General features: G+C 34.4%; 1 protein-coding gene across 1 annotated transcript; it reads right to left on the minus strand.

The window, feature by feature from the left end:
* Positions 1 to 6,819: 6,819 nt before the first annotated feature.
* On the minus strand, positions 6,820 to 9,949 carry LOC107941739 (beta-amylase 1, chloroplastic). The gene is made up of 2 exons (XM_016875334.2): positions 8,979 to 9,949; positions 6,820 to 7,344 (listed from the first exon to the last, which is right to left on the minus strand). The coding sequence occupies exons 1-2, from the start codon at positions 9,565 to 9,567 to the stop codon at positions 7,301 to 7,303; spliced, it is 633 nt and encodes a 210-aa protein (XP_016730823.2). The 5' UTR covers positions 9,568 to 9,949; the 3' UTR covers positions 6,820 to 7,300.
* Positions 9,950 to 24,058: the final 14,109 nt, after the last annotated feature.

A 24,058-nucleotide genomic window follows, 5' to 3' on the forward strand; every position in this document is an offset into this window, starting at 1 on the left:
AAAACAATTTTAATGCAAGATGTTGATTGCTAACTTTATAACACCCTTATTCCCTTTCTCTATAATATTTCCCATGGCTTTCTCTTATTTTCCTTCACTAATATATCAAGAACATAAGACCTTATATAATTAAACTCTACTATAACATCATTTCCATGCTTTTTCAATAATATCAAACTTAAAAATATGTTGAAATCTTGATGTTCTTACCTTGTCCTATTGGTTTCAACCTTTAACTTGATTTTCTCTCTCTTCTAGCTTCTATTTCTTGAATCTAACTTGATATTCTAGCTCCCCATAGTCTTCTAACATTTTTCTCTCTTGGTAGCTATGGAAATTCTTTTGATTTCTAGGTCAAAATAGTACATTTTTGGTGGAAGGACCAAATTGTAAAGAAAGCAAAACTTTCTTTATTTCTCTCTTCTTCTCACGTTAGTGCATGGGAAAAATAATGGGATGGTGGCTTTTCATCTTTCTTTCCACATATATATATTCTAAATAAAATAATAAAATATCATTAAAAAAATTCAAATCAAGATATTATAAACTAATATTTATTTAATTATCTAAAATATCACCAACATCATCATTGCCTTCTAGATTTCTCTCTCCTTCTAATTGACCATTTTTCCCTTTATGATCTTTTAAAATTCCATCCTTGAGCCATCACTCAATTTGGTAAAATTAAGATTTAGTCCCTCATAATTCTTCACTTATTTAATTTGGTCCTAATTCATCCATTTTCCTTAGTTTCTAGATCATTCCACCCTTAAAACAGTTGCACTATTGATCCTTAAAATTTTTCATATTTACACTTTAACCCCTCAAATTTTAAGTATCTACTCTTGGGCAATAAAACTTTTCTCACTTATACGAATTAGTCCTTTCTTGCATTAATATGTCATAATATACTTCCTAATTTTAACATAAATCAAAATTTCCCTTTTTTTTCACTTTATTTCCTTATTTTACTATATCAAGGATACTACCTTACTTTCTTACTGTAGAAATTTTCGGGGTATTACATTTCTCTCCCCCTTAAAATAAATTTCATCCTCGAAATTTCCTTGTTTTCATTTGATCATGAACTTCATTAATTCTATATTCTTTCGATTATCCTTTTCTATCCATTCTTATCATTAACATTTCTAGTTCTTATATCATTTTGTACTTCCTTTTCAATAATATTCTTCTTTTCAGCAGAGGCCCAGTACATTAAACAGAACACTTAGGATATACGGAACTGATTCAGAGGTGTATTTTTATGTACTATTAAACAGAGAACACTAAAGTGTTATACAGAGAGTATAAATGTGCTAATAATCGGAGAGCACTAATGTGCTATTAATCAGAGAGTGCGGTAAGGTCCCTTAATGATATACCACTAATATCCTAGTAGTTCTAATCTCACCTACTTGGGAAAATTATATCATGCACGCATATCACTTTTACACTTTTCGCATAATGCATTTAACTACTTTATAATTTAATTCTTGTACCAATAATCCGTATATTTATATCTTCTTTCAAAATTCACTATTCATCCATAATTCACTAATAATCCTTATCATGTACTTCATATATCACTTTTATATATTTTGCAATTTAATCATCAGCATAATATTTCTTGTAGCAATATATTTTTCTTTTAATAACACATATAACATAACATTCATCATCGTCATGTATTATAAAAATTTATCCATACCTTTATGAGTTCTGATTCATCATAATCAACTTTTTACTCATATATTTAAGTATTGCTTTCAACATTATCGGAATTAGCTCGGTTGGGAAAGCATCTCTGTTTATAAGTAAAACAAATTTCATCAGAGTCGGGAGATATCACACTATCACAGGTTATATAATGACATGTATTTCTAGACTTCACATATGCTACATTCGGTCCGAGAACCGACTAAATCGTAGCTCTGATATCATTAAATGTAACACCCCTATCCGTTACCGTAACAAGGTTACGGAGCATTACTAAACTTTACGAATTAAATACGAACATTTCTTCTACTTTTCATATTATCGGAAGCTCGATTAGGTTGGAAGCTTGTCAGAGACATATCACACTATCCATTGGTTCTATCGGTATGTTCGAATGTTTGGATTTTGGATATAATGGCATGAATAGGTATTTTGTATAATGATAGTCTATTTTCATTCACATGGGCAGAAACACGGGCCTGTATCCCCTACATTTAAGAAAATTTTTGAAAAGTTGAGAAATGTCCGTATTTAATTTGTAAAGTTCAGTAATGCTCCGTAACCCTGTTCCGGTAACGGATAGGGGTTAGGGGTGTTACGTAATCCATTTTTAATGTAACCCGTGCTAGTTAATTATTCATATATGTTTTCACTATTTACTTATATGTTCCTTCAAAGCTGTCTACTTGAGTCACTGCTACTAAATTATTTATATCTTAAGCTACAGAATTCCGAATTAAAAATTGCTTGATGTCTTTGAAACTAGACTCAAATAACTTTCTACCATAAAATTTTTAGAATTTTTGGTTTAGCTAAAAAGTACAGTAAAATCTTCAAACTTATCTCTGTTCTGCTGTCTGATAGCTTCGACCCTTCTTTGCTAATTAATTAGTACAAAATTTGGATGATGTTTCCATTTGTTTCCAAAGTCAAAACAAGGGAACCCAAATTCATTTTGACATTGTCTCACAAAGTTTATTATAACTCATGATTTACAATTCCATTACTTATACCGTTTCTTCTATGAGAAACTAGACTCAATAATATTTAATTCCATATTTTTTCCATCCTCTAATTTGATTTCCGCAATTTATGACAATTTTTCAAAGTTAGTTGACTACTATTGTCCAAACAGCAAGCAATTTTAGTTTTTCGCCAAATCCTTTATTTTTGGGTTTCGGGTACACGCCTGGTATCGTTTTGATGTTTAATCACTCCCGAAAACTTTAAGACCTAAAATCAAGATACTCAACATCAACTTAACGGATTTACAAGCGAATTGACAACCAAAAATGAATAGAAACCCAACTTACCACCAACGATAACCCTCCGTTCAACTATTGTTAAGACGAGAACACTGAATTCACCAATCCGAGCATCCCCCTACACTTAAATCACAGAGAAAAACATTACCACTGTAGTCGCTAAGAGATTCATGACAGAAACGAAGAGAAACACTTACTGAAACTAAGCGAGCATGTACCGCATGTGAAAACGAAAGAAAGTAAATGGATTAGGGAAAAATCAAGAAGAAGAAAAAAAAAAGAAAGATGGAAAAGCTCAGAGAATTTTGGCAAGAGAAGAGGGATAAGAATAGACGTCAGATTTTTTTTTTTGAAAAAGAGAGTCAAAATTCGGTTATGGGGAAAAATAAAATAAAATAAAATCTCGATAACCCTCAAAATCCCTTAATCTTCTCCCCTAATTCCCACTACACATCCACTATTCAGAATCCCCCTATTATACAACTCTATCCCGAAATCTGAGCAAAAATAATACCCTTGTATGCATGAGGATTCGAACACAAGACCTCCACCATAATAACACACTATTTAACCACCAAACCAACAGGGCCATTCTGATGTAATTTACCCAACAATCAAATAAAAACTTACTGAACAAGAGTAAGGCCTAATTCATTCAAAATACCAAAATTTGCCCAAGCGAAGGCTTGAACTTGGGACCTCTCAAACATTCCTAAAACACAAAACCACTAAAGCTGGCAGATATTTGTGTCATATTTTCACAATAAGGAAATTAAAAATTTTGGGGCGTTACAACCTCCAACAGGTTGAGTTATTTGCTGAGTTAGCGGACTTAGAGCCTATTGAAAATGTTAGTCCAATAAGTCAACATCGCATATTTGACTTTGATCTTAATGCCAGATGGACAGATCAGTTAGACTGTGAAGGGACATTGCAGATGCCTGAAAATCCAAATTATGGTGGGAGTTTGTATAACAACCCTGCCATTGGTCCTGTCTACAATTACATCCAAAGGTGATAAGTATTGAGGTAGACATCGGAAAAGGAACCAATAATGGTGAAGATTCTAATCAGGACATTGAATATTTTAGTTACACCGATATTAATGAGGTTCCAAAAGATATCAACGATGAAGTCCTAGAGGAGGTTGAAGATGCTCATGCCTCTTCTTTCAGTAACTCGAGTCATGACATTGTTTTACGAAATAACCTTGGGGCTACATGTTGAGTGTAGATCTAGATGCAACACATGCATCTGAGTTCCCTGAGCACGGCGATATAGTCACTGCTCATAAATTGACATCGAATTTACAGTTGGAAGAATTGTTCGTTGGGCAATAATTCAAGAACAAGGCAGATTATGTGTTTGCCATCAAATAGTATAGCACGAATGTGTCAATTAATTACAAAGTCGCTAAGTCTACATTGACATTATATGTTAGGGAATGTTGGAGAGCCGACGATGGGTGTAGCTGGTGAGTTCGAGCTGCATTTATACAGATGACTCAATAGTGGCAAATACAAAAATGAGAAGGATGTCATACATGCACTGTCGTACGTATGACTGAAAACCACTGGAAATTGGATGTCAAAAGTATCTGCATCATGCCACTAGTGAAAGAAAGCATAACTATTCTTGTGTCGACATTGATTGCAGTACAAAGTGTAGTACAGGAAAGCATGGTGGGCAAAATAAATGGCCATGCAGCAATTTTACGGCGATTGGAATGAGTCATACAATAAACTTCAGGGGTGGATTTCAATGATGGTTTAGTACGTCCTAAGAATTATCGTAGACTTGCAAACGTTGCCTTACAGAGGCCTGAATGAAGTACTTGAACCAGGAAGAAGAGTTTTTCACCGATTGTTTTAGACTTTCGATCTATATGTTAGGGTCTCCTCCTACAGCAACCCGCTTGTGCAGGTTGATTGAACGTGGCTTTTTGGAAAATACACGCAGATACTTCTAATTACAGTCGCGCAAGGCGGTAGCTGAAATGTAGTATTGATTGTTTTCTCCATCGTGGAGTCGAAGAACTCCAAATCATGAGAATTTTTCATTAGGAACTTGTGGAGGCATGTTGTCAGGAAAAACAACATTTGCTTTATCTTCGACAGATCAAAGGGTCTTGTTGCTGCAATTCGGCAAAACGAGGTTCCATAGAGGTCCATCTACTGCATTCGCCATAATGTTGTCAACTTCCACAAGGAGTATAAGAACAAAGACTAGCACAAAAAAATCGTGAACACGGGTAAAAATGTTGTATTTAAATTTGTATATGTAAATAATTCAAATCCATTTACTAAAATGGATGGTAACGTGTTTTATCAAAATACATACATAGGCTACGAGTTGGAACCACATCAATTCAGACATAAGCTGGCAAGGTTAGAGATTGATATAGAAGGGTTCTATCCATCCTTTTCTAAGGTAATAGTTGGGTAGAATAGAGCAGTGGAAATGGGCTAAATGTTTTGGTGATGGGAATCGATATGGTCATATGACGACCAACCTCTTTGTGGCCATTAATTCCATCTTGAGGCATACACGTCACTTGCCAATTTCATCAATTTTTTCAGCCACGTTTTACAGGCTGACAACCTTGATGCCAAAAATGGGGTTGAGACAAGCAAAATAGTTGGAGGCAAAACGCGTGCCTGTTGAAGGTGTCAGGAATGTCATGAAAGAGAACACTTAGAGGAAAAATCAGCCACATTTCCTCAATTCATGGCCGACCACTCTTGGAGGAGGTTTCAAAGGATGGACACTCTTATTTTTAAGAAACTAGCTCCCTTACATCACCTATAAATAAGAGCTCATTTCTCACTTTTTCATTCATCCCTCATCCCTCATCATTCTCTCCTCTGTCAACACTCTTAGCTTTCTTTTCCCCCTCACGCCTAGCATCATTCTTGCATAAGGATTTTTAGCAAATTAGCCTCTTAAAGAGCCCTTGGTCGGACCTTGGAGAGCCATCAGCATAGGAGCAAAGCAAAGGAACGAAGGAGCTTCATCAATCAAAGTTTTGGGTGACAACCACTCTAATTGGGTTTAATCTTTCTTTTCTTTTATTTAATATAGAGATGTTTGCTATGTGTTCTTTGTTCTTGTTTACAACAATGATAGCCTAATTTTATTTAAGCTAGGATGATTATTTTATTTAAATAACATTTATTTGATTCATGCTTATAATGTTTGTGCCTCAATGAATCATATTTTCAATTAAAATCAAGTTTGTATTTTGGTCATACGTGATTGAAATGCACCTGAATAGCTGAGCGATCCTAACTAGACGACGACTAATAGACGCATAATTGAAATGTGCATGCTCAATTTAGATCCTAACCCGATTAAATTGTAGGTTGCATAACAACCTTAACCAGGCTCTGTTATCTGCATAGTTTTTAGATTTGTGTGATTAAATTGTTTCAAACCTAACACGTCCCTATTACCTCACATGAATGCTAAGAAACCCTTAGTAAATAAGGATCAGTAAAATGCGTGTTTACTAAGTAAAGGATTCCGAAAGGACCTAATTTGGTTTCCAAACTCATGAAAGATCAAGTTGTCACGGAATGTTTTCCGAATATTATTAAGCATGATGATTATGAATTAAGTTTAATTAAAGTAATTGTCCTAGTTTATTTATGTTATAATTGTTGCAAATTGTGTTAAATTCTGCTAAAATCTATTCCATTCATATAGTCTGCATATTAGGATAATTTACATTAGGGATCATTGCATCTAGTTTATACCACTTCTCAACTATATTTTTATTTTTCAAATTTTTAATATAGTTTTACAAATTAAGTGACTTAGCACAAATACAATCCCTATGGAGATGATAACTTGATAGTTACTTATTACTTGATAACGACTGTGTACACTTGCACAAACCCGAGCGTTACAACGGGCCAAGCCCAAAACAAAGAAAACAAAACAGAAAAACCCAGTTTGAACAGCTCCCAGCCAAAAAAAGAAATGCATTCCAAACCCTAGAAGGAGTTGTCAACAAAACAAGCTAGGGCCCTTAGCAACCAAAGCCATGTGAAACGGAGCCAAGCACACCAAATAGCTAGAGTAGAGAGCAAGAGGTGACCAACGTCAACAGCGGCTAATCACGGACAACCCCCACGATGCCTAAATTGACAGATCCCCGGAAACTAATCGAAACAGTGAACCTAATTAGTATCCCCTTGCCAAAGACCCATGTAAAGAACAAGATATGTACAGACCGCCTTAGTCGTCATTCTCGTTCAAATCGATATCTCGTCGATGTCGTTCCACCGCGAGAGAAGCAAAACTAGGAACGATACCACTCAGAAAAGAAGAACCACCAGCCTCGTCGTAGCCAGCAAATGAGCTATAGTATTACCCTCGCGAGCAATATGAGCAAACAAACGACATGAGAACATGCCAAAGCCTCCGTAGCAAAAGCCATAGGAACATGCGCGGTAAGCACTAAATGAACTCCCCCATAGTATCGTGGAATTATTTGTATTAAAAGTTGAATTGCATTTTTCCTCTTTTACTCAAAACATAAGTAAATTAACCGTTATACATTAGATTAAAGAACAAATTGATCCATTTGTGTCACTGCCTGATTAATTTGTTCTTTAATCAAACATATATTAATTAAGTAAAATATAATCTAACTCCTATCACAAGAGCTTTAATGATACTTTTATCAAAAGATTGAATTTGAGGTTTAATTTATTTTGTGATTGAAAGATGGAAGAAATGGGATATATGTTTGATGGGAAGCAAATCTGTTGTCATCATATAGAATGTAAAACTCTCTCAAGAGTATTTGATATTCAGACACTCCAATTTTGTTTGAAACCATAATTTCCAATACCTCTTATGGTCACAGTTCAAAAAGATTTGTTGAACTCGAACCTCAAACTTCCTTTCAAAAAATTTATCCTCCAAAATATCCCACGCTTCCTTTCGATAATTTTGCATTCTAAAAAGCAACCAAATCCAACTATTTTAAATTAAAAAAATATAAGTACGGTGTGGTGTATTGCTTTTTTTACTACAAAAAATTTTAAAAAATTATCATATACCTTTTTTAAAAATAGTGTACCATATATTTTTACATGGAACAAATACTCACCTTTCACTACATATCCATTTTTATTCTTCATCTGTAAATAATTTGATTCTATTTTTTTAATAATTGAGGGTAAGGATGAGGTTGCTAGTAATTCAACCTAAGCTCTCGTGTCACGACATAAATATTTTTGTCATTAGATTTAGAGGATGTTGACTAATTTGATTCTATTTTATAGTTATTTGAATATGTATCTGTATTTAGCAATTTTATTATAAATATGATAAAAGTATCACAAAATCTCTTGTATTATATTTTAGATTACATTTTAGCCTTTCTACTGAATAAATTTGTAAATTAGCGGTTTTATGCTAGATGAGTGAGCAAAGCCACCTCTCTATTAAAATATGATATTTATATATAAGGCATAATAACAAATTCAATAATTAACCTTGCCACATTTATTTAATTTGACTCATACTCTTTTATTGGAAGTAATTTTTAAACTAACAAAACTAAAGGATCAAAAAGACCTTAGTAACAAATTTTAAAAAATCAATTATACTTTTAAAATTTAAAAATATTAAAAATCATAAAAATTATAAACAAATTATAAAAATAAATTTTTTATATAACTTTTATAATTTTAAAAATTATAAAACTAATAATACTTTTAACATGTTTACACTAAATTTTTATAATTTTTTTTAAAAAAGTTGGTTCATCTGATTGTCTCTTTCAAATTCAAAAATAAGCAAATGGTTGACTTGTAATCAGTAATTAATCAAACGTGTAAACTTTCTTTCTTCTTGATTTTCAAAAAGGGATCCCATCCCCACAAAAATTAATTTAAAATTACTATTTTTTTAAATAAAATTTTCATAAGCTGAGTAACGGGATTTTGAAAGAAAAGAAGGGAGAGGTAAGGAGGAGATACGAACGTGCAAGAGTCACCGACGTTGCCCCCACACTGATGGAATGACATGACAGCCTGGACTTTAAGGCCATACTTCTTAGCCATCTCGAGAAGCTCCGCGTAGCCACCCCAATTGTAAGCGCACCCGGCGCTTCCCTCTCCACCAGACCCCACCAAACGTCAATCATCGCATTCATCGCCTTCTTTCTATTCACATTCTTCACGCTATCCAACGGCATCATCACGTAAACCGGAACCCCTTTCTTCTCCTCTTTCTTCCCTCCCTCCTTACACGCCACCGACGCCGATGACTCCTCAGCCGTCTCCAGCGGTGATAACGTCCCGAAAGCCTGGCAAGCGGCGGACAGATCCGGACGCAGCGACGGACTCATCATAGCCGACCTGTTTGCCTCGCTTCGCGGCGTCAACGGTGGAGTTAATATTGGAGGGGACAGAGCTTCTCCTGGGGCGTTGCATCGGAGATTCGTCAATGGAACTTTCCGAACTCCCGACACATCAGCCGTCGCTGAGGATGATTGTTCTCCGGTGCTGACTTCAGCTGCAATTTGTGTCCCGGCTAGAGAACCAATCTGATGCGCCAAATTCAACGCCATTTTCTATTTAGTCGAACTGTTTGCCTTTTCCGATTACCTGTCAGAGATGAGAGGAAAAAAGGAAATGAATCTTACACCCTTTTCTTTCTTTTTTGTTTTGTTTAAATTTATTGAAGGTAGATTTGGATGGACAATTGGGTGCGGTGCGGTTCGTTTAGTTTACTTTTTTGTCTCACGCTACACGATCGTTATAGTATCTAATCTCACCGCCACTGCTATTTTTATACTAACCGCAGGTAAACATACTGCTAATCCAAACTCACCCTGAGTTGGAGATGTTTCCCACTTTGAATGTTAGCTCGAGTCTCTGTTTTGGTACAACGGACTCGTAAAATAATTATTTAAAATATTTATAGAATTAGTTATATGATTAATCGAATTTTAGTTAAGTGAATTTAGTTAAATTAAAGTTGATTGAGTGTTAAGATTAAATTGAATTAAGTGTGAAAATTTATTATAGAATACAGAAAGATGAAAGGACTAAACTAATAATTAAATCATAAAAAGTGACAAGTGTGTAGTAATTATAAATACATGCGTAATAAATATATGTATACATTTGTAATTAATATATATACATACTTACTAATTAAGTAAAAGATATTTATATATTATATTATATTATATTATTTTAAATAAACAAAAAAGTTGACAAATGTATGATGGATATGATGGCATGTGGAAAATGAAATACATACAATAGTAATTATTACATCTTTACTTATTATTTAAGTAAATAATATTATATTATTATTTTATTGTTATTATATTAAACTAATTAAATAAAAGAAATAAAAGATAGAAAAAGAGAAATAGAAATAGAATAGGCAAACGAAACAGAGAAGGAAAGAAAGAAAGAAAAGGAAAAAGGGAAAATTTAGATTTTGAGGTTTCAAGCTCATTTGGTAAGTTAATTTAAGTTTTTTGCTTATAATTTTTGAGTTTTTAAAAACTTAAAACAAAATATTTCATGATTTATGTTAAATTTTTGTAATTTATTAGCTTCTTGACACGCGTCATTTTGCTACGTGGCGAGAGGAGGGGCGATCTAAGAGGCAACGGCTACAATTGTTGGACTCACGTGAGAATGGACGGTTAGATTAAATAAGTGTCGTGAATGCGTGTTTTTAGAGTGAGGGACTAAAAAATAGGATACCGAATGAGATAGAGGCACGTGTTTAGAAGGGAACATTCACGCGTCCGATCCTTTCGGCTTAAGACATAGGATAAAAGGATTTAGTGTTTTGTTTGTAAGGCTACTTAGACGTCCACGCAAGGGGCAGACAGGGGACAGGTGGATGATTTTAAGGGGCGGTAGGACGGCAAATAATGCCACATTCTGTTGGTTTAAGACACATAGGGTCTGTAATATCGGGTGATGCAGCATGAATCAACGGTAGAAACTGAATTTAGGGTCTGGCCTGATTTCATATGATTGGGAATTGGTGGCTTTGATTCACTTTTGATACTTGTGTGGACCACCCTTGAATCTTGGATACATTATGGGGACTGCTGCCAACTTCTTGCTTAAGATTTGTGAAGTGGAAACGACCCATACCCTATACTTTTAAACTTCGTAGGAAACATCATAGATAAGATAGTAATTAAAATTTAGAATATCTGAGAATTAAAATTTTATATCGGTGTAGTATTTTTTTAATTCACATAATCATCCTATAACATTATCAAAAAAAAAGAAGTCATTTTATCCTTTTTATCCTTTTATTTAACTTTTCACCCTTTCTAATATGAGACGAAGCTAGAAAATTTTTATTGGGGCGAAATTAAATTATAATTTTTACGATAATAAAAATATAATTTTATCATTTTAATAGTTTATATATTTATAATTTTTAAAGGATTAAATTAAATTTTTATCACTTTTAGGGGACCAAAGGATAATTTTACCTTTATTAATTTAAATAAAAAATTTAAAATTTTAAAGAGACTAAGTAGAAAATTTTCTATTTTTGGGGGTCCTATGCCCCTGTTCTAACCTTTAAATTTGTATTTTTTAATCAAGTAATCTCAAAATAGATTGAAAAATTAACATTTGTAACTTTGCTGACGTAGCATACACGTGGATTGCCACGTGGATGACATGTCAGCATTAAATTAATTTTTTAAAATTTTAAAAATTTTAAAAATTATTTCTAAAATTAAATGGCTAAAAATATAAAAATGTAATTTTTTTTATGTTTTTAATTTTTTAAAAAATTAATTAAATTTTGGCATGTTATCCACGTGTATGCCACATTAGCAAATGTAACAAATATTAACTTTTCCACCCATTTTGGGGTGATTTGATAAAAAAAATAGAAGTTTAAGGACGAAAAGACAATATAAATAGGGTCAAAATTACTTTTTTAGAAAGTTGGAGAGCTAAAAAAGTCATTATATCTTTTTAATTATATAAATTGGATTAAGGATATCGACAAAACTCGTTGGAACCTTAGTTAACGTAATAATTTAGATATTTTGGGTTTGAATGTGAATTTTTTTAAGGATTAGAAGTTATGAATAGTAGATTTGTTTAAGGATTGGATTATTCATTCAAACTTGAATGTTCACTGAGAAATTTGGAATGTTTAGATAATAATATTAGGCCCAAAATAAGTTTGGATAAATGTGTGTTTGAATCTTGGAGACGACATTTTTAAGAGGGACACAACTATAAACTCCAAACATTGATTGTAAAATGAAAATGAAATATACTAAAAAAGTAATATAAATATTTTTCAAAAAAGTTTGAAAATATGGTAGCTTAAAATGGATTTGGTCAACCATTTGCAAATATGAGAAATTTGGACAAAATTTTGGACTCATATTTCAACTCAAGCTAGACTGAGCTTGTACAAGTATAAAGTCTATTAATATCCTATTTAAATTCAGCCCGGATGACTCATGAATGCATCTAACGAATAGTTTAAAAAAAATAGTTTTCATGTTTTTTCCTGTTTGAAAATTTTATGGAAATATGTGTTATTTAGGCAATGTTCGATAAATTGAAAAACTAAACACTAAAAAATTAAGTGTTGAATTTAAGTTATAAAATTTATTTGATATACTAGTTAAAATTAAATATTGAGTATAATTAGATTGTTTGATAAAAGATAATCCAATCTTTAATAAAATAGAATAAAATAAAAATAATTGAATTTATTTCTCTATTAAATTTTTTATACATGTATTTTAATTTTCTCAAATCGACAAATTCAATCAAAAATTAAGGGTGGATTTGGATGGGTGGTGGGGTGCAATGCGATACGTTTAGCTTATTTTTTATCTCACACTACAGTATCGATACAATATCTAATCTCATCATAACTGCCATTTTTACATTAATTGCAGATAAACGTACCGCCTATCCAAACTTAATCTAAAAGTTGGGCTTTAGTACACTAACAATAATGTTATGGTCCACATTATTATGAAATAAATTATAGTATCTAGTTTTAAATTTGGTAGACAATATTGATAAGATGTTTTTGTGTTTGATTGATAAGTTAAGATTGTATTATATCATAGTTGATACGCGGTTTAAGAATGGATGGTCAAAAATGATTTTGGAGAGTCATAAAGAGAGAGGTCGAGTGGAGAGAATTATCCTCCTGTTAAGGTCTGGAGGATAGCTTTAAGAAGACCGTTTTGTAGATCCTAACCAACAATATTCTTATTTTGGAAGTTAGTTAACAGGGTCTTAGACACTAGTTGGAATGGTAAGTGACATTTTAAAATAACAAATATTATTACAATAACATATTTTTATCTTTTAATATTTTTATGTAAAATCCTTAAATAAATTAATTTATACTACCTATCATCAATAATGATCCAAGTAGCACTTGTAAGATTATAGATTTTGTGATATGGAAAGCGTCGAGTCTGACCTATATTCACGAAGGCCCTATCGAGACATTCCTTACCAAACAAACTAGACCTTCTACCACATTCCCAAGTAAAAAGAGGGTTTTTTTCTTTTAACACAAATGGCCTTAAAATTTTAATTAATTATAAAAATGACCCACTTTTCTAATTATACATGTAAATGACTCAAAATTTACAATAAAAATTGGTGGAGCTAAAGAATTTGGCACCAACAACAAGCCACGTCAGCAAACCAAATAAAAAAATTCATTTTTTAGTGGAGTCATGTAGAATAATGCCACCTATATAAATACTAGAGAAATATTGCTATTTCTGAAAAATTGGGGGCTTTAAAAATAATCCTTTTTTGGTGGAGCCATAGAGTTTGGCACCAGCATTTTTGTATGTGTTAATGTTATTTTTTTTTAATTTTAAAACTATAAAAAATGTTTTCTTATTGGTGGAGCCATTCTAAATGGCGCCACCATTTTATTAGTAGGATTGTTTTTTAAATGTGTTTTTTTAAATTTAAAAATTTTAAAAAAACAATATTTTATTTGGCAGATCCATATAGAATGACGCCACCAGTATACTATGTATAGTATATTTTTAAATGTGTTATTTTTTATTTTAAAATTTTAAAAAATAATATTTTATTTGGTGGAGCCATATAGAATGGCGCCACGAGTGTACTGCATGGATTTTTTTTAAATGTGTCGTTTTTTTTAATCTAAAAATTTTAAAAATGATATTTTTGGCTCCACCACCTTGGTTTTCCTACATATATAGATATTGTTGATGTTTTTTTTTTTGTAATAGTTGAACTGGAAGAGAAGAAAAAGAAATTGTTGTGTTTAGTAGGAGAGCTCAAAAATTCTGGTAAAGATGAATAACTCAATGCTTTTAGTGTACATTCTTTTTATGGCAAAATTGTAGAAGGTGATGTTGGTTATGTATTTCAAAGCCGACAAAGAGTAAGGTTGCAATTCAGTAAAACTTTGAAGCTGGAAGAAATGAAAATGAAGATCAGTGCGAAAATAGTTATATGTTGTGGAAGGGCGATGTCCAGATTATTTTACAAGTTTCCAGTCTCTACAAATCCATTGAAATTTTTTGAGATGCAACTGTTAGATGATGATGACTTGGGCACTATGATGGAAATATGGTGGTCGACTGGGAGTGAGAACATCTGTAACACCCCAAACCCGGCCTAGACGTTATGATCGAATCTGGCGATGTCACATGGAAAGGGATTTGAAGACAAGATTGTCGAGTTTAAAAACCGTTACAGTAAGTTAGCTTTTATTTAATTCGGAAAAAAAACTAGTTGATTTGCTTTAAAACTTGTCTCTTAGCGGAAGCTTTTGTAACCAATTAATTTAGGAAAAATCGTTTCTATTTACAAAAACCTTAATTTTTAGAAAAATCGTGTTTTCTTGAGTTGCAGTTTAAAAAAAACTATAAAAATAGTATAAAGTCCCAAATTTAAAACCAACCAGTCCATAATCCAAATTACATCAAAAACCCCAAATAAGTAATAAATTCTATGCATTAACGGAAAGCAGTCTAAAATTTACGTGTGGCCATTGTCGAGTCCTCCGCTGCACTGACCAGTCAAGTCTGGGGATTACCTGTACAAATTAAACAGAAAACGGTGAGTTTTCGCAAACTCAGTGTATAATCCCCACAGAGAACATGCATACAGATATTCAACATAATTCAGTTAGATACAGTCTAGGGCCTTAGCCCATCACAGAATCAGTTTGGGCCTTAGCCCATTCAGATACAGATTCAGAAATACATTAGGGCCTTGGCCCATATTAGATATAGAATGCAGATCCAATAAATCAGAATCCTACCCACCAACCTCTACACACCATCTCCGTCCAACCCTACACACCATTTGGGGATTAAATCAATCCACCTATCCCTACACACCATGTTGTATCGAGATGCGGCACATAATCAGAAGGTTGCAGCTGAGCTGCCAGATGATAGGCGTAATAGCCTTTCAGACACACCCTCCAAATAACACGAACTCACTTGATGCAGTGCAATATACAAAATATGTCATGTCATTATGTAATTAATAGTACATACATTCAGATATCATAAGTGATGCTCGGTATGGGAATCAAACAGACAAATCACACATATAGGGGTCTAAGTAAAGCTTATCAACCCTACAGTAGGTCCACAGTGGACTTGGGCGACCCATGCAATCTTACAGAACTTTTCAAAAAAACTAGGCTCACACACCCCTGTGGCCCACTCGGCCCAAATTGGCCTTGGCCACATGATCTATTTTTAATGTAACCCGTGCTAGTTAGTTATTCATATATGTTTTTACTATTTACTTATATGTTCCTTCAAAACTGTCAACTTGAGTCACTGTTACTAAATTATTTATATCTTGAGCTACAGAATTACGAATTAAAAACTGCTTGATGTCTTTAAAACTAGACTCAAATAAATTTCTACCATAAAATTTTCAAAATTTTTGGTTTATCCAAAAATTACAGTAAAATCTTCAAACTTACCCCTATTCTGCTGTTTGATAGCTTCGACCATTCTTTGCTAAAAATTAATTATCTTTTAGTACAAAATTTGGATGATGTTTTCATTTGTTTCTATTGAAAATGGACTCATTAAAAATTTAAACATGTAAATTTTAACCCCTAATTATTTTTTTCCAATTTTTGATAATTTTCCAAAGTCAGAATTAGGGAACTCGATTTCATTCTAACATTGTCTCACAAAGTTTATTATAACTCAAGATTTACAATTCCATTACTTACACCGTTTCTTTTATGAGAAAATAGACTCAATAATATTTAATTCCATATTTTGTTCATCCTCTAATTTGATTTCATCAATTTATGACAATTTTTCAAAGTTAGCCTACTGCACCTATCCAAACAACAAGCAATTTCGGCTTTTCGCTGAATCCCTTATTTTTGCGTTTCGGGTACACTCTTGGTATCTTTTTGATGCCTAATCACTCTTGAGCACTTCAAGTCCTAAAATCAAGATACTCAACATCAATTTAATGGATTTACAAGTGAATTGACAATAAAAAATGAACAGAAACCTAACTTACCACCAACGATAACCCTTTGTTTAACTATTGTTAAGACGAGAACACTGAATTCACTTGTCCGAGCCTCCCCCTATGCCTAAATCACAAAGAAAAACATTACGACTGCAGCCACTAAGAGATTCATGATAGAAACGAAGAGAAACACTTACCGAAACTAAGCGAGCACTAGCCGCTTGTGAAAACGAAGGAAAATAAATCGATTAGGGAAAAATCATGAAGAAGAAAAAGCCTATTGAACAAGAGTAAGACCTAATTCATTCAAAACACCAAAATTTGCCCAAGCGAAGGCTTGAACTTGGGACCTCCCAAGCACTCTCAGAACACATAACCACTAAAGCTGACAGATATTTGTGTCATATTTTCACAATAATGAAATTAGAAATTTTGGGGCGTTACAACTCTACCCCCTAAAAGAAAATTTCGTCCTTGAAATTTTACCTGATCAGAACGGATGAGGATATTTTTGACGCATAACATCCTCAGGCTCCCACGTGGCCTCCTGAACGCTATGATTATGCCACAGAACTTTTACTAAAGGAATAGACATTTTTTGAAGGATCTTTACATCACGCTCTAGAATTTGAACCGGCTCCTCCTTAAAGGTTAAGTCTAGCCTAACCTCAATCTCCTCAACAGAAACAACATGCGTGGGATTAGAGCGGTAGTGCCTCAACATCAAGATGTGAAAAACATCTTGAATGCGGTCCAACTCTGGAGGTAACTCCAACTGATAAGCGACAGGTCCTACACGTTTCAGAATGGGGTAAGATCTAATAAACCGAGGACTCAACTTGCCCTTGCGACCGAACTTAAGAACTTTTTTCCATGGAGAGACCTTGAGAAAAACTAAGTCCCCCACCGTAAACTTGATATCCTTTCTCTTCAGATTCGCATAAGACTTTTGCCTGTCAGAAGCCGCTTTAGGACAATCCCGAATCAGTATAACCTTATCTTCAGTCTTTAACACCAATTCAGGACCCAGAACATGTCACCCACCCAACTCAGTCCAACATAAAGGAGTGCGACACTTACGATCGTACAGTGTCTCGTAAGGTGCCATCAGGATGCTAGACTGGAAGCTATTATTGTAGGCAAACGCCACAAATGGCAAGTACTCCTCCCAATTACCTCAGAAATCAATAACACAGCTCCTCAACATGTCTTCCAGTATCTGAATCACCCTCTCTGGCTGACTTTCTGTCTGAGGATGGAAAGCAGTACTGAAGTCTAATCTTGAACCCAGAGCCTCATGAAACTTCTTCTAAAATCGAGACGTGAAACGAGGATCTCTATAAAAATGATAGAGAAAAGTACCCCATGCAGTCTCACTATTTTCGATATGTAGAGCTTAGCTAATTTCTAAAGAGAAAAGTCTGCCCTTACCGAGATAAAGTGAGCAGATTTGGTCAATCGATCTACAATGACCCAGACATAATCCTTCTTAGTGGGTGTTAGAGGTAAGCCACTAACGAAGTCTATCGTTACTTGCTCCTATTTCCATAACGATATCTTAACCCACTGCAGCAAACTCGAAGGTAACTGATGCTCAGCCTTAACCTGCTGACAAGTCAAACAGCGAGTAACAAAGTCAGTAACCTCACGCTTTAACCCTAGCCACCAGTTCAATTTTTGAAGATCTCGGTACATCTTGTTCCAGCCGGGATACATAGTATAAGGACTACCATGCGCCTCTCTCAGAATCGACTGCCTTAAATCCTCATAATTTTGTACACAAATCCGACCGTGGAAACAAAGTACCCCATCACTATTTATCCCAAAATCAGTAGTGCCACCATTCTTAACCTGACGAAAACGCAACCTGAGAGACTTATCCCCCAACTGTTTACCTTGAATCTGTTCAATCCATGTTGGTTTGACCAGAAGTTCTGCCAACAGACTTCCATTGTTGAATATGCTAAGTCGAGCGAACATCACTCTTAGATCGGTCATAGCCCTACGGCTCAACACATCAGCCACCATATTGGCATTACCAGGTTGGTATTAAATGGTACAATCATAATCCTTAAGTAGCTGAACCCATCTACGCTGCCTAAGATTTAACTCCTTCTAAGTGATGAGATACTTGAGGCTTTTATGATCGGTGTAGATAATACACTTCTCACCGTACTGATAATGCCTCCAAATTTTTAATGTAAAGACTACGGCGACCAACTCCAAATTGTGCATCGGATAGTTTACTTCACTAGTTTTGAGCTGACGAGTTACCATCATGCATCGGTGTAGATAATACACTTCTCACCGTACTGATAATGCCTCCAAATTTTTAATGTAAGGACTACGGCGACCAACTCCAAATTGTGCATCGGATAGTTCACTTCACTAGTTTTGAGCTGACGAGTTACCATCCTGCATCAATACAAACCTCAAATCGATATGTGAAGCATCACTGTAAACCATAAAGTCCTTATTGGGCTTAGGCTATATCAGAATAGAAGCCTGAGTCAGAATAGTTTTGAGCTTCTCGAAGCTCTCTTGTTGCGCATCAGTCTAGACAAATAGAACTCCCTTACGCAGAAGCTTAGTCAACGATGCTGCGATCAATGAGAACCTTTCCATAAAACGTCGGTAATAACCTGTCAGCCCCAAAAAGCTGCGGATCTCAGACACATTCTTAGGCTGCTTCCAATCCAATACTGCCTCAATTTTTTGAGGATCGACTTGAATCCCCTCAACAGACACCACATGACCGAGAAATGTTGCTTCACGTAACCAGAACTCGCACTTGCTGAACTTAGCATAAAGCTGCTTTTCCCTCAAAATCTAAACAACAATCCTATGGTGCTCGTCATGCTCATCCTCAATCCTCGAATAAACCAATATGTCATCGATGAAAACCACTACAAACTAATCTAGATAGGGCTGAAACACTCGGTTCATCAGATCTATGAAAGCTACCGGTGCATTAGTCAGTCCAAATGGCATCACTAGGAACTCATAGTGACCATAACGAAACATTTACCGAAACTAAGCGAGCACTAAACGTATGCGAAAACGAAGAAAAAGAAATAGATTAGGGAAAAATCAAGAAGAAGAAAAATAAGAGAAAGATGGAAAAACTCAGAGAATTCTTGCAAGAGGAGAGGGAGAAGAATAGACGGCAGAATTTTTTTGAAAAAGAGAGTTAAAATTCAGTTATGGGGAAAAAATAAAATAAAATAAAATCTCTAGAACCCCTAAAATCCCTTAATCTTCTCCCCTAATTTCCACTACACATCCACTACTCAGAATCCCCCTATTACACAACTCTATCCCGAAATCTGAGCAAAAATAATATCCTTGCCTGCATAGGGATTCGAACACAAAACCTTCACCATAATAACACACCATTTAACCACCAGACTAGCAGACCCATTCTGATGTAATTTATCCAACAATCAAATGAAAGCCTACTAAACAAAAGTAAGGCCTAATTCATTCAAAATACAAAAATTTGCCCAAGCGAAGGCTTGAACTTGGGACCTCCCAAACACTCCCAAAATACATAAACACTAAAACTGAAAAATATTTGTTTCATATTTTCACAATAACGAAATTAGAAATTTTGGGACATTACAACCTCCAATAGGTTGAGTTATTTACTGAGTTAACGGACTTAGAGCCCAATAAAAATGTTAGTCCAATAAGTCAACATCGCATATTTGACTTTGATCTTAATGTCGGATGGACAGATCAGTTAGACTACGAAGGGACATCGCAGATGCCTAAAAATCCAAATTATGGTGTAAGTTTGAATAACAACCTTGCCCTTGGTCCCTATCTAAAATTACATCCAGAGGTGATAGGTATTGAGGTAGACATCGGAGAAGGAACCAATAATAGTGAAAATTCTAATCAGGACGTTGAATATTTTAGTGACACCGATATTAATGAGGTTCCAAACGATATCAACGATGAAGTCCTAAAGGAGGTTGAAGATGCTCACGCCCCTTCTTTCAGTAACTCGAGTCGTGGCATTGTTTTACGAAATGACCTTGGGGCGACATGTTGAGTGTAGATCTAGATGCAACACATGCATCTGAGTTCCTTGAGTATGCCGATATAGTCACTGCTCACAAATTGACATCAAATTTACAGTTGGAAGAATTATTCGTTGCGCTATGATTCAAAAACAAGGCATATTATGTGTTTGCCATCAAATAGTACAGCATGAAGGTGTCGATTAATTACAAAGTCACTAAGTCTACATTGACATTATATGTTAGGGAATGTTGAAGAGCCGGCGATGGGTGTAGCTGACGAGTTCGGGCTGCATTTATACAGATGACTCAACAGTGGCAAATACAAAAATCAGAAGGATGTCATACATGCATTGTCGTACGTATGACTGAAGACCACTGGAAATTGGATGTCAAAAGTATCTGCATCATGCCACTAGTGAAGGAAAGCATAACTATTCTTGCGTCGACTTTGATTGCAGCACAAAGTGTAAAACAGGAAAGCATGGTGGGCAAAATAAATGGCCATGCAGCAATTGTACGGCGATTGGGATGAGTCATACAATAAACTTCAGGGGTGGATTTCAATGATGGTGTAGTACGTCCTAAGGACTGTTGTGGACTTGCAAACGTTGCCTTACAGGGGCCCGAATGAACTACTTGAACCAGGGAGAAGAGTTTTTCGCCGATTGTTCTAGACTTCCGATCCATATGTTAGGGCCTTCTCCTACTGCAAACAACTGTGCAGGTTGATGGAACGTGGCTTTTTGGAAAATACACGCAGATACTTCTGATTGCTGTTGTGCAAGGCGATAACCGAAATGTACTATCGATTGTTTTCTCCATCATAGAGTTTAAGAACTCCAAATCATGGGAATTTTTCATTAGGAACTTATGGAGGCATGTTGTCAGGAAAAACAACATTTGCATTGTCTTCAACGGATCAAAGGACCTTGTTGCTGCAATTTGACAATACGAGGTTCCATGGAGGTCCATCTACTACATTCGCCATAACTTTGTCAACTTCCACAATGAGTATAAGAACAAAGACTAGCGTAAACAAATCGTGAACATGGGTAAAAATATCGTATTTAAATTTGTATATGTAAATAATTTAAATCTATTTACTAAAAGGGATGGTAAAGTGTTTTTATCAAAATACATACATAGGGTACGAGTTGGAACCACATCAATTCAGACATAAGCTGGCAAGGTTAGAGATTGATATGGAGGGGTTCTATCCATCCTTCTCTAAGGTAATAGTTGGGTAGAATGGAGTTGTGGAAATGGGCTAAATGTTTTGATGATGGGAATCGATATGGTCATATGACGACCAACCTCTTTAAGGCTGTTAATTCTATCTTGAGGCATACATGTCACTTACCAATTTCATCAATTTTCTTAGCCACGTTTTACAGGCTGGCAACCTTGATGCCAAAAATAGGGTTGAGACAAGCAAAACAGTTGGAGGCAAAACACGTGCATGTCAAAGGTGTCAGGAATGTCATGAAAGAGAACACTCAGAGGGCGAGGTTAATGAATACAGAACTATATTCCCAGAACCTAGAAAATTTCTAAGTGACAGAGTATATCGGTCTTCTGAGTGAAGTGCGTTTGTTAGAGGTTGGTTTTTTGGGTCGAGCTCCACCATATGTTGGTCCTCTAGGTCAGTCTCCCCCATAGTGTGACTTCCACATTTGTAGTCGCCATTAAAAGTATGTCACAAGCACTTTACATCGAATGTGTTTTTCTTTAACAATTCAATATTTTTAATCACATTTTATACTAAACACGTTTTTCTTTAATAAATTTTTTTAATTCAAACTAGGCCTTTTATCAACAAACAAAGCAAATAAAGTTGAAACAGCAAACCCAAACCAAGTAAACAAAACACATGGATTCAAATAGAAAAATATATAGGAATTTTCCTATATAATTCATCACCTTTTTACTTAAAATTTTTGTTAAAACCAAGTAATTATTTAATAAATTAATGAAATATGTGAAAATATGAAATTAGGACATAGAAATTATTAAAATGTGATTTTATGTTTTATTATATAGTTTTCATGCATAAAATAGCTTATTTTATATTAATTTAAGCATATTATATTTTTAAGCTATGAAGTGTGCAATGCATGATAGAATTAAATAATAAAATATTTAATAATTCATTTTAAATATTTCATTAATAAAATTAGGTTTAATTAAATAAGTAAATTGATTAATTAAAGTGGTTAAATTAATTCATTTGGTCCTCTAAACTATCTGTTATTTTTTACAGGTTTGAGAGTTTTTCTTCTAATTGCAAAACCGTCCAAAGTGGGGACCAAGTCAACCCAATTTTTGGCTGCACATGGCTGATTATAAACCAATTTTTGGTTTAATTGCATAAGGCCCTTGAAGAGTCAAAGAAATCAGAGTTTTCCCGAAGATTTGCTGAAGATCGAGTCTTAGTCCTGAGTTGTTGTGGCATTCAAATTGACCAAAAATCAAGGAAAAATCAGCCACATTTCCTCAATTCATGGCCGACCACTCTTGGAGGAGGTTTCAAATGATGGACACTCCTATTTTTAGCAAACTAGTTCTCTTGCCTCACCTATAAATAAGAGCTCATTTCTCACTTTTTCAATCATCCCTCGTCATTCTCTCCTCTTTCAACTCTCTTAGCTTTCTTTTCCCCCTCACGACTATCATCATCCTTGCAAAAGGATTTTTATCAAATTAGCCTCTTAAAGAGCCCTTGGTCAGCCACCTTGGAGAGCAATCAGCATAGGAGCAAAGAAAAGGAACGAAGGAGCTTCATCAATCAGAGTTTTGGGTGACAGCCACTCTGAATTGGGTTTAGTCTTTCTTTTCTTTTATTTAATACATAGATGTTTGCTATGTGTTCTTTGTTCTTATTTACAACAATGATAGCTTAATTTTATTTAAGCTAGGATGATTATTTTAATTAAATAACATTTATTTGATTCATGCTTATAATGTTTGTGCCTCAGTCAATCATGTTTTCAATTAAAATCAAGTCTATATTTCATTCATACGTGATTGAAATGCACCTGAATTAGCTGTGCGATCCTAACCAGAAGGCGGCTAATGGACGCATAATTGAAATGTGCATGCTCAATTTAGATCCTAACCCGATTAAATTGTAGGTTGCATAACAACCCTAGCCAAGCTCTGTTATTTGCATAGTTTTTAGATTTGTGTGATTAAATTGTTTCAAACTTAACATGTCCCTATTACCTCACACGAATGCTAAGAAACCCTTAGGAAATAAGGATCAGTAAAATGTGTGTTTACTAAGGAAAGAATTCCGAAAGGCCTAATTTGGTTTCCAAACTCATGAAAGATCGAGTTGCCATGGAATGTTTTTCCGAATATTATTAAGCATGATGATTATAAATTAAGTTTAATTAAAGTAATTGTCCTAGTTTATTTATGTTATAATTGTTGCAAATTGTGTTAAATTCTGCTAAAATCTATTCCATTCATATAGTCTGTATATTAGGATAATTTACATTAGGGATCATTGCATCTAGTTTATACCACTTCTCAACTATATTTT

This window comes from Gossypium hirsutum, chromosome D10, assembly GCF_007990345.1.
Source record: "Gossypium hirsutum isolate 1008001.06 chromosome D10, Gossypium_hirsutum_v2.1, whole genome shotgun sequence".
Lineage (NCBI taxonomy): Eukaryota > Viridiplantae > Streptophyta > Magnoliopsida > Malvales > Malvaceae > Gossypium > Gossypium hirsutum.